At 37.3% G+C, this 14,682-nt stretch overlaps 1 protein-coding gene across 1 annotated transcript in view; it reads left to right on the forward strand.

Annotated features, from left to right (window-relative positions):
* Positions 1 to 14,682, forward strand: part of GRIN3A (glutamate ionotropic receptor NMDA type subunit 3A) — a 160,829-nt gene that overhangs the window by 34,527 nt on the left and 111,620 nt on the right. Inside the window, exon 2 of the mRNA XM_063082471.1 lies at positions 13,970 to 14,574. Within this exon, the coding sequence (XP_062938541.1) occupies positions 13,970 to 14,574 (605 nt within the window). The remainder of the gene's footprint in view (positions 1 to 13,969; positions 14,575 to 14,682) is intronic.

The raw sequence follows: 14,682 nt of genomic DNA on the forward strand, positions 1-14,682 counted from the left end.
CATGTTTTAAATGTATCAGTGTTGAGCATTTAAACAAATTCAATCATGAATAATTTATAAAGCACAACATATATTTCACCCACAACCATCTTTAGTGTAAAGACAATGACTGACACGTTGAGTTTGTGCATATCATGATTCACTTGTATTTCTAACCAGTGCCTCAGGTGTGTAGCACTTGAGCAATTCTGTCAATCCTGTCAGCATTCAGGTGCCACTTTTCTGATTGACATAAGAGAAGATTTGTGTCACCTGAAAGGATAAGATTTTATGCAAAAGGAGATAATAATTACTCTTGCCTCTAGAGAGAAACCATATTAGTCAAATCGGAAGGAAAATGACTCATTAAAAACAGACACACGACTCAGCCAAAGGTCAGTCAGCCTTCTCTGTCTAAATCTAAACTACTCTTCACCACTTATTCATTTATTCATTTAACCAACAAATCTTCACTGAGAGTCTGCTCTTTTCTGGGTACCATCACCCAGGATTTTACTATGAAAAACAGCACTCTCACCCCCAAACACTTCAGGGAAGGTGAGCAATGAGCAAACTAATAATGACCACACACCATGTAATAAACAACTGAGGATGTACATAATGTGGTGGGCAGCAGATCAAAGAGAGGCAAGTAATACAATTTGGTGGAGAGGTTTAACCAGTGATAAGAAAGCTGGACACAACCTTAAAAGATGACTGGGAGATAGTGATGCAAAGAGACAAAGAATGTTCTAGGCAGAGGAAATGACCTACCCATGGATGTGGAAGCAAGAGAGCTTGGAGCATTTGGAGAATTCCAAGTTTTGGAATAACTTCCAAGGTAATTGGAAGCTAAGATGTATTTAAGACAATTGAATAAACAGGACAGGACATATCGCTGTTGTGCTTCAAAGGAGATAAGCATGAAAGCTAGAATACATAGAGATGGAACAGTCTGCTCTGATGGATCTTGCTTAATATGGGAAGGAGGCAAGAGATCCCAAGTCTCCTGGATCATTCAGAACTCAATCAGGAAAGATAAAAAGTAAAATCATAGCTAGCTGAACTTTATTTCCTTGTTAAAGAATAAACATCTTAGGACTGGCCCGTGGCTCACTCGGGAGAGTGTGGTGCGGATAACACCATGGCCACGGGTTCGGATCCTATGTAGGGATGGCCAGTTAGCTCACTGGGGAGAGCGTGGTGCTGACAACACCAAGTCAAAGAGTTAAGATCCCCTTACCGGTCATCTTTTAAAAAAAATAGTAATAAAGAATAAGCATCTTCTCATTTCCACAAAATTCATCCAGTAGCAAACCAGACTAATCTGGGGCAAGGAGATGGGAGAATTTATACTGTAGTTGTCCATGTGCACTTATGATTTTATCATTTGGTTTGGAAGGGAACTTAAAGCCCACCTATCCCAAACTCATTGTGAATTTTGAGATGCTGGACTACGATACAAAAGCTGGTTACCAATTTTTTTCCTAGAAATAATAAGGACCTTTCAAGGTCCCTGCTGTCTTTGGGGATCTATGCTTTTTGGACTGACTTAGCAAACATAATAATGGTCTTTGGAGATTTTTCCCATTTTAAAGCCTAAAAGCTTCTGGTGTAAATGCAAGACTTTCAAAGAAAATAATGCCAATACATACTAAATAATACTAACGAAATGAGTATATACGGACAGTAAATAATTCTAGACAGAGATATTGTGGGATCTATGCAGTAAATTATATGTAAACCCAGAAAATTCATTTTATTTGATTTGATTTATTTTTACCTTAAATATATTAGTAATTAATGTTTCTATGCTCACAAGACATAATGTGATTGTATATGTTTGTCAGGGGAGAAGAAAAATTAGTAAATTCATAAATCAGTGTGTTCTCCTATAAAGGGCAATTATTTATGGTATAAGCACTACAGAGACTTGTTTGAGTATTAACCTTTGGAATAGAAGGAGAAATGCCTCTTATTCACTCCTGCCCCTTAATTTGTGGCATTCTATAAACCATACAGGAGTTTGGGATAGGTGAGCTTTAAGTTCTCTTCCAAACCAAATGATAAGATCATAAATGCACTAATTGGCTTCTGGTGGATTGTTCAAACTTAATATTTCTGCCATATTTGATTATACTGGGCTTGAGTAGATATGGGAAATAATTTGACAAGTGAGTTCACAACAGGGCCAGATGCAACTCAAATCTTCAATTTGAAAACTAGCCAACTAGACCTTTTTTCATTTCATGTTCTCTGGCAATGCTCACATAGACCTTCCTAAAAGAACACAGACCTGTTCATTCAGGATTCACTGTCCTGACCCTGAGATCACCAGAACTTCTTAGAGAACTTTTGAGTTTGATCACTAATTCGTGGGAAAGTACTGTTTCTGTGATGAAAGACATTAAGAACTAAAGTAAACATATCCAGTGCCTCTCTACTTTGAACCAGGATTTGAAAGATACAAAGAATTAATTATACTAATGTATTTCTAGCATTTTAAGTGAAATAAAATGTCGTTACGGCAAAGCTTAATAATCATAATTAGTAAATCTCAAGTTTTGAAATAAAGTGCTAAAATGGAAGTGTACTGCGATACAGTTTAATGGCATGCTAACAGTATTTCCAGTGTTAAACTGGTCAATGTCAGGTAGCAAGTAACGAATGTGAGTCAACATAAAATTTTTGAATTCCCAAATGAAATAAGAAGCCATTATGTAATTAAACAGATTTGATAATTATGAAATTAATCTGGAATGATAAACCAGTATATATAAAAGGCATATTATATCACAATTAGTTCAACCATAGTTTAAATGTACAAAACATGTACTTTCATCAATTTTTTTAAAAATGGCATGTAGAATTGAGAAAAAAAGTTTATGCCAACTGTGGTATCCATTCTACAGGGTCTTTAAGAATAAAAATAACCAGCATTTAGCTGAGTTTTCAGTCTTAGTGCAATAAAGCAAATTAGCATGTGACATAAGCCATCTCTTAATAGTTTCAGGCTACACTGACATAAAGTAATCAAATTTCCATAGGAAATTTAACTTGCATGCGAGACAGTTTAATTATCTCGTGCATATTTCAATAGTTTCCATTATAGGAAAATATGCCCCAATTTGTCACCAGGAATGTCTATAATAATTGTTTGAATATCAGATAAATTTTAATTATCTGGTAAATCATCTGCCTGCTAATACATATAAATGTGTATGTTCTTTCAAATGTTGCTTAATTTGACCAAAACCTAGGTAGTAAAATAGGAACTAAAATCAGTACTAAAGCATCATCTTTGTTTCAAAAGTTCTTAAAATTTAACAGATAATCTTGCTCCTTGTAATGTAAAGATTTTTAAAAGTTGACATAGAATTTAAAAATTATATCTCATTTTGATATTCGACTCCAGAAATGCCTCCTTTACCCCTTCCTAAGTTATTGATCCTACCACTCCTACTGTCTGGGAAAGAGATATGAAAATGCGTTATGTCTTCTATTTTTATAGTGCTTTCTACTTCACAAACCACTCCCACACGCATAATATCACGTGCTCCTACATAGCCCTGAAGTAGTTGACTGACAATTAATATTATTCTCCTGTCACAGTTGAAGAAAGTTTCCCAGAAGAGTCCTAAGATCAGGTCCTGTCGTCCACCTCCTCAATGACACTAAAGCTAACCCGTTCACCTACAGGATGGTCCTTGATGTATTTTACTCTTCTTTGAGACAAAATTGTAACATGGTAGTTATGCTCCTTTTTTAGATCGGAACATATTAAAAAGGACTGCAAGGGATTAATGAAGGTAGGCACGCTGATGTAGCATAAAGGGCTAGTGGATGCCTGACACTAGCAGAGAAAAGAGAAAATACATTTTCTAAAGAAGCTCAAGAGCTCCGGCATTGCCACAAGCTCAACTCCACTTAGTGCAGTCAACATGTAAATATCACGGTCCTGCAGCCAGGCACAACGACTGGTGTTGACATCAGGATACTCTGAGTCATCGGGAAAGGATCAATTATGCCAGCATAAGGAAGTGTGCTAATTATTGTTAAAAATGGTAATAATAAGGCTAGTATTTGCTAAGCATTTAACTACATGGCAGGCAGGTATGTGATGAAGCTGCCCTAATTGTCAGATTCTGCCTTCGTCCAGTCTCCTTTTCTCTTCCCACTCATCTGTGGACCCTTCACTTCCAGCTGCAGACTTAGTCTTGCTCCAGTGACCAGGGCTAATCCAAAATGAAGGCAAGAAAGCTCTGAAGGTATTGCCTCATAATCTAAAATTCAAAAACCAAACTGCCATTCCTTTAGTCTGGCTCAAACTTTGGGCCCTATTTCTTGTCTACTGCTTTATTCCTAATGTATTCCTCAATTTGTGTCCTGGTGCTGATGATATTACTTTCTATATTTTAAAATCCTTTAGGAAAAGACCACGTGGGTCTTATTCACTACTGTAGTCTCAGTACCCAGAGGCTAGCACAAAATAGGTGCTCAAGTGCTTGTTACATACACGGAATATACCACCACGCTAGTCCAAACACTTCAGTTCTCTTAGTGTACCACTCCTAATCTCATCAGCATGGTCGTCATCATGATAAACTACCATCTGTTGGGTATTTATCATGTGCTGATACTTTGTGTACCCGATGTTATTTAATTCTCACAAATCTTGTCAGGTAAGTAATATCATTTTCATTGCACAGAAGATAAAAATGAAGCTCTGTGAGGCTAAATGATTTCCACAGTCTCACACTCACACACAACTGGTCAATTGTAGAAACACAATTCAAACGAAGATCTCAGTGACTTCAAATAAAGCCACTATGTTCTCTTTTCTAGACTCTCCTGGGAATCATAATGACCTTCTGAACCTCAGACCAAGGTTTTAGACCTTGTTGCCTACTGATAGGTAGTCTTTCCTGATGTCAAGTACTCACATTTCTAATGACTACCTGTCCCTGGATCACCCTTCCCTATGTTGGAACATCTTGTTTAAACTGGTTGCACTACCCAGTCACCATATGACTAAATATGTTCTGTAGCCTTGGTCAAAGCCCTCCCATCCCCAAGTATGCCCAAGGCAGATTATAGGCCCCAGAGGTTGCATCTGGATGGGGCATATCTTATATCAGTCGGCTGGTAGACGAGAATGAGTGACAGTCAAAGGTTTTCAAGATTGCCACAGGTCAGGCAAGAGAAACAAAACAAAGTATAACCATCCATAACAAAAGGCAGAAGTGAGGTAAAATTAGATGAACAAGTTGAGTATCAGTTATTAGATGGAATTAAAATGGGAAATAGTTCATGATCAAAAACCTAGTGCAGGAAGCTTGAGTGATTGCCACAAACCAACCTGTTAAGCCCCTGACATTCCATTGTGGAAATTAGCCTGAGGCTCAGAAGGGTTGAGTTGTCTCAAAGAGTACAGAGTACATATTTCTATTTCTTCTGCCTGAAAACATGTATCTCTGTATCCATGACCTGGCATATAATGGACTTTTGACACATTTCATTGGATGAATAAATTAGCCAGTTGTCTTTGAAGACAGTAGTGTTGTGAATGTCAACACTTCCCCTTAACTGGGACTAGGCCAGTCTACCAATGTCTGCTCTATTCCAAGTCCCTGCACCTCTCAGCCTTTCCCACCTAGCTGCAGTGAAATAGACCACACCCAGTATTAACAGCAGTATTATGCCACCTGCACCATACACCCATAATCCTGCCTTCTGAAGAATTCATTGTATTATACCACTCAGTTATATTTTGTTTTATATATCACACATTCAAAAGTCCTCAGGGATATGTCCTAAAATCTTTACTGACACTCCGTTACAAAATGGTTGACCATTACAGATTATAGTTTTGACCATGAAATTCAGTAGAATCTAAATGAAAAACTTTAGTGAGTTTTTCCAAACTTTCTTATTCTATCAAATGCAAAACTGATGTCATTAATTATGCAACAATTTTTCTTTTTTTAGAATTGTTTTAATGAAGAAATACAAGTTCTATCATTTCACTAGAGTTTCCACACATAAATGAAGAAAATACGTGAAATCCATATGCACAATGAGCAGCAGGCTGGAAAGGCTTGGACTTGCTCCAACGACCAGGGCCCTCACTGGCTCCCACATGCCAGCCACACAGAGCACATCATTCTAACCCACGCCATGACACATCTTAAAAGTGACGTCATTTCACGGGCCTTCAGGATTACTTGTACATAATTGGAATGGTAAATATTAAATCTACAAATGCCAAGGGTCTGCTTTACAGGTTGTTCTTATCACCTGGAGGGAATACTGTAGAGTAGAGGTTAAAAGCACAGACTTTCAGGTCTAACAAATGGTGGTTTTGAATCCAGGCTCTATTTCTCAGTAGCTGTGCCACCTTGGGAAAATGACTCACCTTTTCTGAGCCTTGATTTTTGTCATCTGGTAAAGAAGGCTGATCATTGTAGTCACCTCATGAGGCCGTTGTGAGGATGAGAAAAGACAGTGCATAATCCACTAGGGACATCAGTGAGTATTAGCTCTTCATTCGTATAATTATTAGTAAATTACAATTTCTGGGCAGGAACTATGCCTTATGTTTGCCTGAATCCTTCATGCAACCATAAAAATAGTTAATTTATTTAAAAGCCTGGGCTTCTAAAGGAATAAGCTTTAATTTTCAGAGAAAAAAACCCCAGACTTTTACATAATATAGGCCAAATGAGGTGCGAGATAATGAGAAACAGAAAGCCTCCTGCAGCCTCTTTGGTTGAGAAGAGCAATAACAGTGTAGAAAGCCTCTTCTGATCAGCAGACTTAGGAAAGGAAGGGAAATTTCACCTGTTTTAAAAGTAGTAGAAATATTATGCTCACTTGAGCTTTCTGAGCTTTGGCCCAGCTCATTTGGGTTTGCTTGCCCAGGAAAGAGCTGAGAGAATTTCATCTTTTTCTCTGTCCTTAAAGTAAACCCAGCTCTGTTCCCTCTTTTCTTCTGGCAGGGAATATCTCAAAGCTCTCTGACAAGCTTTTTACTGCATCCAATCCTGTTTTTGAAACGTTTACTGATCCAGAAAATAGCTGAATCTGTGCTCTCTGGGAGAACAGAGATTGATGAGAGATCTCCAGCTCTTGGCACCAAAAATTCCTTAACTTGTGAAGTGGCACTGGAACTTGTTACCAGAGAAAGAAGAGTTTGGGGGGCAGAGAGACTCTACTGTGAACATAACATCTCCCAAATTGATAGCCTCTTCCAACAAGAGATACAGCTTCTATATTCCTGCTAAAGAGTTGGTGTAATTGATATTTATAAAAGATATTTATTGCTGAGACTGCTGTGCGAAAATAGAGGAGAGAAAGGAGAAAGAGCAATAGCAAAGAAAAATACTGTACTGCACTCACTTTAGCAAGAACTTCTAACACGATGACTAAACTCTATAAGCAAATTGGAACAGCTGCAACTTGCGGTGTCCTCACTGTGCTAGCACTTTTCATGCATTATCACATTCTCACATTTAATTCTCACAATGAATCTATAAGGTAGGAGGTCCTCATTTCAGAGATGAGGAATGTATGACTCAGAGTTGCTAAATGACTTGTAGAAGGCCACGTGGCTCATGAATGATGGAGCCGAAATTTAAGCATAGGTTGCCCTGACTGCTAAGTCCGGACCACTATACTGCTTCTCAGAAGAGGAGAGAAAAGCTCAGTTTACTGAAGAAGACAGTGGCCCCACCAGCAAGGACAGCTTGGGACTTAAGAACATTGTAGATGCTACCCAAGAGGACAACGCTGAATCAAACAGGGGGATTACAGAAGCAAGAGGTGGCTCCAACCATTTATCTAGGATTAGAAAGATAGTAACTGTTCAAAGAAGAATGGATGATCAAAATGAGACTTGTAGTTAAATGAAATTTTTAGTTAAATGTGTATGCTTTTATAAATCAGTGCATATGTTTACCTATATAGTGATCAATTGTTTCAAATACATCTATTTTTTCCTAAAGTCCCAATCAGAGAGTGCTTGTACACTTGTAATTGTGTCCAAATACCCCTGCCAATCATAATTACTAAATTTTCCTGGGATGCTCTGCTGCCTCTCCCAGTCTTGCCATATACTATTAGTTTCATTGACAGTAATTTCCACAATGTATAATTATATGAAGTGTTTATTTGTTCAGTTACTTATATTTTGTCTATCTGTCACCCACTATATAAGCAAAAGAAAATACCTTAAGGAGGACATTGCTCTCAGTAGAAGCTTAAAATTATTTTTCTGGATTAAATGAGTGCTCAGTTAAGGATTTTATTTCCTTATTGACTCAGAAATGTTCTTTATATTTTGTGAACATTATCTGCCGTAGATTGGATGTCCCCTCAACCTCACTGAGGCTTAATCCCCACTGTAACTGATGAAGGTGGGAAATTCTATTATGGTAATTGAAAGGTGGGGCCTTAGAGAGGTGACTGGATTATAGGACCATGCTGTAGAGAGTGGATTAACAATGGTGGTCAGGGGTGTGGTTCTGAGGGCTTTAAAAGAAGAGCACATGAGAGGTTTGTCTCTCTCTCCACCATTTCTGCCAAGTGAGACCGCTGGGTCACTGTCACCACCACCAAAATGCTCATCAGATGGATTCCCTGTACTGTGGGCTTTCCAGCCTCTGAAACTGTAAGCAATAAATTTTATTTTCTTACAAATTACCCAGTTCCATGTATTTTGTTATAAGCAACACAAATGGACTCATACATTAACTGTTTTCCTACCAAATTTACTGGAAATATTCTCTTGTTTTTCATGTTCTTTTATTTTTAATGATAGGTGTTTAAAGCTAGAAATAAAGTGTGTTGTAATATTTAGTTTAATGTATTTCTCTTTATCACTGAGATTTCTGAAACATATCTATCTATTTCATTTATCTCTTTTTGGGGGGAATTGACTTTTTAAATTTTACTTATTTACTTATTTTTCTTTTTAATTGACATATATTGATTAATGATTTGATATAGCACTTTTGACTCTATAATGATCTGAAATTTATTTTTGATATATGATGAAATTAGGAATTTAAATGTTATTATTTTTCCAAATAATCTATTTTCTCAATTCCTAATCTTATATTTTCTTGCATATGTTTTATGATCTTAGTGTGTAATATATTAATTTAATGTATTTAGTTTATGTACTTCTTTACATACATTAATATTTGTTCTGTTTACTTACCTGCTAGTCCTTTTGTTAGCACTTTCTTGTTTTAATATTATTGCTTTATAAAAATTACATTTCTGATGTGTTCTAATATCCTCTAAGGCAAGGCCCCCCTATTCTTCCCATTAGTTCTGTCTGTGGAGCTTTAATATTTCACTAGGTATAAATACAGTCCGATCCATAGCAAGTTAAGCAATCTCCTAACACCACTGAATGATGCTCTGACACTCTGAACCAACTACATGTTGGCAACTCCTCTCTTGCTCCAGCTCTGCAATTGATTCGTTGAAAAATCCCTTAAATCATCTATTTAGTTTGGCATATACGGTTTTGTGTACACAACTATATATAATATGTGTATATTATAGTACATAATAATGTATAATGTGCCATATTTAATAAAAAGCATGTTCATTTAGGGGAATGAGAATTATCAATACTATTTAAATTCACATTTTCTCTTTCTCTACCTCCTTCTACTGAACCTGTCTATTTTAGTTTATATAAACTGAATGCACATATGAGGCAGTTTCACTCTATCTTTATGGTAGAGAGAGTCTTCCTGCTTCTTGGGTTGTTTTGTTATTAGACTTCTGATTTAGGAGGCAAACAGCATGGAAATTACTTTAAAAACCTTTATGCAGTCAGCCCTCTGTATCTGTGGGTTCCATATCCCTGGATTAAACCAACCATTTATTGAAAATATTCCCCCCAAAAATTGCATCTATGCTGAACATGTACAGACTTTTTTCTTATAGTTATTCCCTAAACAATATAGTATAACTATTTATATAATATTAACATTGTATTAGGTATTATAAGTAATCTAGAGATGATTTAAGCATACAGAAGTATTGCATAGGTTATATGCAAATACAACACCATTTTTATATAAGGGATCAAGCATCCATGGATTTTGGTGTCTGCAGGAGGTCCTGGAACCAATCCTCCACAGATATTGAGGCGCAATTGTACCTTTCTTTCGGGCCATGGGTTTGCTCTTTTGCAAACAGTAAACCATATATAAGATACAGATTTTGATTCTCGATTTAGCTTATTAGGTCTCATTTAATTCTTGTCCCAGATTTTGGCAAAAGTTTTACTAGCAGGCTTGCATTTCAGTGTTGTAAGTTTTTCCACCTTTGTATGCGTGTGCCTTTATCAATATATGAGGAGAAATCAGAAGACACTGCATATGAGGCTGCTAGATGACTAATATATCATCAGATGCTTCTAAACTATTATTTAATAAATATTTGTTTGAAGAATTGTGTCTCTTAAGGCTGTGAAAGGATTAACTTCAACATGCAGAATTTCCCAGTAGAACTGTTTGTAGGGATGAGTGTGATTACATGGATTAATCATTATCCATTGGCCAGAAGGTGTCTCCATTTCACTCTCATGTTACTCTCTCATGCCAAGCACATTTGTTTCCCTGTCGGGTGCTAAATGCTCAATATGATTGGCTGATTTAACTGCCTATTTAGCAAGAGAAAAACAACCTCATCCCTGCTTCCATTAGAGCTTGTTCCTCACACACAGATTTAGTGATTCCCTCTCTACAAAGTGTTTGGATGGGCCTTTGTTACACCTAGGGGCAAAATATGCAGTCTTGAAGCTCTGCTGAAAATGGTTTTCTCCCCAGTTTTTCAGTGAGAGATTATGATCATAGCTCATGATGTGGTATGCACAAAAAAGAAATTCTATTTGACAAGTACTATCTCTGGTTAACTAAGAACTATATTAGAAGAGATGTTTGAGATACAGCTCTTGTCCTAAAGAAGCTTCCAGTCTAGTGTGGGAGATAAACACTTAAGCAACTCACTACACTATAGTGTGATGAGTTCTGTAACAGAAGGCTGAGCAAATGGATGCCATAGCATAGATGTGAGACAATTAATTCTGCCTAGTCAGCAGTCAGAGAAAAAATCAAACAAAAACCCAATTCACCATTGCAGGAAGTTGACAGTACAAAAATATTGTATGTAAAGAATAAGCTCAGCAGCAGCAGAAGAAGCAGTAGTGAACACATGAACTTGTTTCTGGAAATCTGCATGGAAGAGCCAAATTGTGAAGTATGAATATGAACACAGGCAAATCCATTCCCAGGTGAAAAGACCAGCATAATCAAATTTGTCTGGGCACAAAAATGCTTGCCCTGTTACAAGAAAAACTAATTGCCCAGTATGATTTGGCCTGATGTACATTGTAAGGGAGGAAAATAAGTTTCTCTCTATCATTTATAATTCTTGGGTGGAATGGACCCCTGTAACAAAAGACAGATTAACAAGAAAAAAAAACACACAAGATTAATAATGTGTATACCTCAGGTATATATGGGAGATACCAGGGAAAAGGGAGTAAATCTCCAACAGGTGGCTTTGAGTTCAAGCTTAAATAACATCTTCATCTGCAACAAAGAAAGAAGGGTGTTGGGAAGGACAGCAAGAGAAAGACAGCCAGGAAAAACATAGTAAATAAGAGTAGTTCTGTTATGCAAATTTAAGTTGTGCCTTCTCCACTGATAAAAATGCTAAGAATCTCTAGTGATTTAGTGATTCTTCTCTTCCTGGTACAAAGGGGGAGACACCCTTACAAATGAAGTTTTCCTTTACAGATGTAAATTTCCCTTACAAAAGGGTAACTTCTGCTCCATTTTTAGAGCTTCCTCGTGTCTGCAGTTTCTCAAAATAATTAGCTCAAAACAATCCTTACACCAAAGAGGCATATTTGGGGGTGGCCTATTCTGGTCTCCTGCAGTCATATTTTGAGGTGGCATATTCTGGTCTTCTATAGTAGATTTGAAGTGTTGGAAATGAAGCTAAAGATTAGGTAGAAATGGCCTCTTAGGCTATACTATTGATTTTGAAATTTGTCCTATGGATGATTCAGAGGTTATGATGCAAGAGAAAGATATGGTCATATTTGTATTTTAGAAAGAAAACTGGCAACAGAATAGGGAACTGAAGCCAAGAAAACAGTTGGGAATAATTTGTTCCTGGCAGCTAAATGTAGAGCTTGCCTTGAATTGCTCTTTGCTTCTGGGAGAGTGTTAAGGCAGAGGAGGAAATAAAAAGGAAGAAGCAAAGGAAGAAACCTAAAAAAAGGAGGACAGAAAGCCCTCTCTGGAGCAACTTATATGAGTCACAAGGAGGACTGAGGACATGAAGCTTTCATTTCTCTTGCCTCAAAATCTTGTCTGGCACCTTGAGCCTGAAAACCAGGAGCTACCTCCTGGATACTGTCTCCTGGTTTTTGACATCTTTCTCTCTTTTGCCTCTCACATCTGATTTTGCCACTAAAAGCTTTGTAATTTTAAAAACGTTTCATCTTACCTTCCCTACGGTCACCAGCACTAGCTTCCAGTTCAAGGACATAGAACCTAATCAAGATCCTGGAGGGCTTTTTTCTCCTCTCCCTATTGAATGCTGCCCATAGATGAACCTCCCCAGACTCTACTTGTATCATATCAAGCCTTGCTCAAAAACGTAATTTACAGGGACAAAAGTCAAATTCTCAGAATAAGTTTTAAGACTCCATCCTGACTCCCACGATCAATGCTCTCATTTCCTGCCTTTGAACATAGTTTTCCCCCTGTAAACCCCTTTAGAATCTTCATTCTTTATTCTACACATATCAAAATCCTTTCAATTCTTCAGAGAGTTCAAAGTTCAGCTCAAATCCTATTTCGTATTACACACTTTTGGGTTGGTAGGGAAAGTTCCCACTTCTTTCCTTTTATACAAAGGCTTGAAATTTTACTTAGAGAGCCTTCCTCATCTCTAGATATATTATTGATCTGAATGTTTGGCAAGCTCTCAGAAATAGTCCAGTAGTTCCCAATGGGAATATATTTATAGTTCAATTTGGACAGTATTTATTGTGCACCTAACATGTGCATGGCATCATGTTAGACTTTCTCAGAATGTCAGTGTTAAAGGATAAATATGTTGAGTGTCTGCTCTTGGGAAGAATAATTGAGACATCTATTCATTGGAAGACTAATTCCACTTCACCTATACAGTGAATAACTTAGGACTTTTCAAATAAGACATTCTTCCTCTATTGAATTGGTGAGTTTCCTTAGTAGATGAAATTGTGGTGGAAGTTTACATAAACGTGTTTAATGACATACATTTCACATTTCACAGCAAGAATCCAGGCTCAGTAGACATATAAATGTAATTAAGCCTTCAACATTGAACTATACACTTAATCTTGATATACATATTGCTAATTATTCTAAATGTATTAGAAGTGTCTTCCTCAAGCAGCCAGAAGTTTAAGAAACTCTGATGCATCCATCTTCCACACCATTTTTAGATGAGCACCTGCACCATATTAAGATTTCTCTGCTATTAATTTTAAAAGAAAGAAAAAGTTATTTCTTTCAATTATTTCAAATGAAAGAAAAGTTTAACAAATGAGTTATTAATAGCAATACTAAGAAATGGGATGCGTAAAGGGGACTGTCTATAAGAAAGTAGGCAAGCCTGATAAAAATCTGAGAACTACATGTATAGGATCTCACCCTTGGTATTTACACCCAAAACCATCTGCCCTCTGGTACTCTTAGTACAAATATCAGGAAATCAGTTTTAAGAAATCAATAGTTGCATTAGACAAGAATCATAGTTTTTCAGTGTATGGGAATTTTATCCCACAGGTATTTGAATATCACAAGGGAAAATAAAAGATTAAGCCTCATAAGAAAGCAAAAGTACCCTATGTTATGGTCTTTGGCCAATGCTTTCTAATTCTTCTTTTTCGTATCTTTAAATACAGAATCCCCTTCACCTTCAACTGAGTTTAGAAAATTCATTAAGCTCTGATGCTGATGTCACTGTCTCAATCCTGACCATGAACAACTGGTACAATTTTAGCTTGTTGCTATGCCAGGAAGACTGGAACATCACTGATTTCCTCCTCCTTACGCGGAATAATTCCAAGTTCCACCTTGGATCTATCATCAGCATCACTGCTAACCTCTCCTCCACTGAGGACCTCTTGAGCTTCCTGCAGGTCCAGCTCGAGAGTATTAAGAACAGCACACCCACAATGGTGATGTTTGGCTGTGACATGGAAAGTATCCGGCGGATTTTTGAAATTACCACGCAATTTGGGGTAACACCTCCTGAGCTTCGTTGGGTGCTGGGAGATTCCCAGAATGTGGAGGAACTGAGGACAGAAGGCCTGCCCTTAGGGCTCATTGCTCATGGAAAAACAACACAATCTATCTTTGAGTACTACGTACAAGATGCCATGGAACTGGTTGCAAGAGCCGTAGCCACGGCCACCATGATCCAGCCAGAACTTGCTCTCATTCCCAGCACGATGAACTGCATGGATGTGGAAACCACAAATCTCACTTCAGGACAATATTTATCAAGGTAGGCTGCAAGGCCTGGGTTATATCCCTCCTTTAAATGGCTGTGACAGGAAGTAAAATTTTCCCTTCTCTTCTCTTTGTAGAAATCTTGCCTCTGAGGAACTTTAGT

Source organism: Cynocephalus volans, chromosome 17 (assembly GCF_027409185.1).
Source record: "Cynocephalus volans isolate mCynVol1 chromosome 17, mCynVol1.pri, whole genome shotgun sequence".
Classification (NCBI taxonomy): domain Eukaryota; kingdom Metazoa; phylum Chordata; class Mammalia; order Dermoptera; family Cynocephalidae; genus Cynocephalus; species Cynocephalus volans.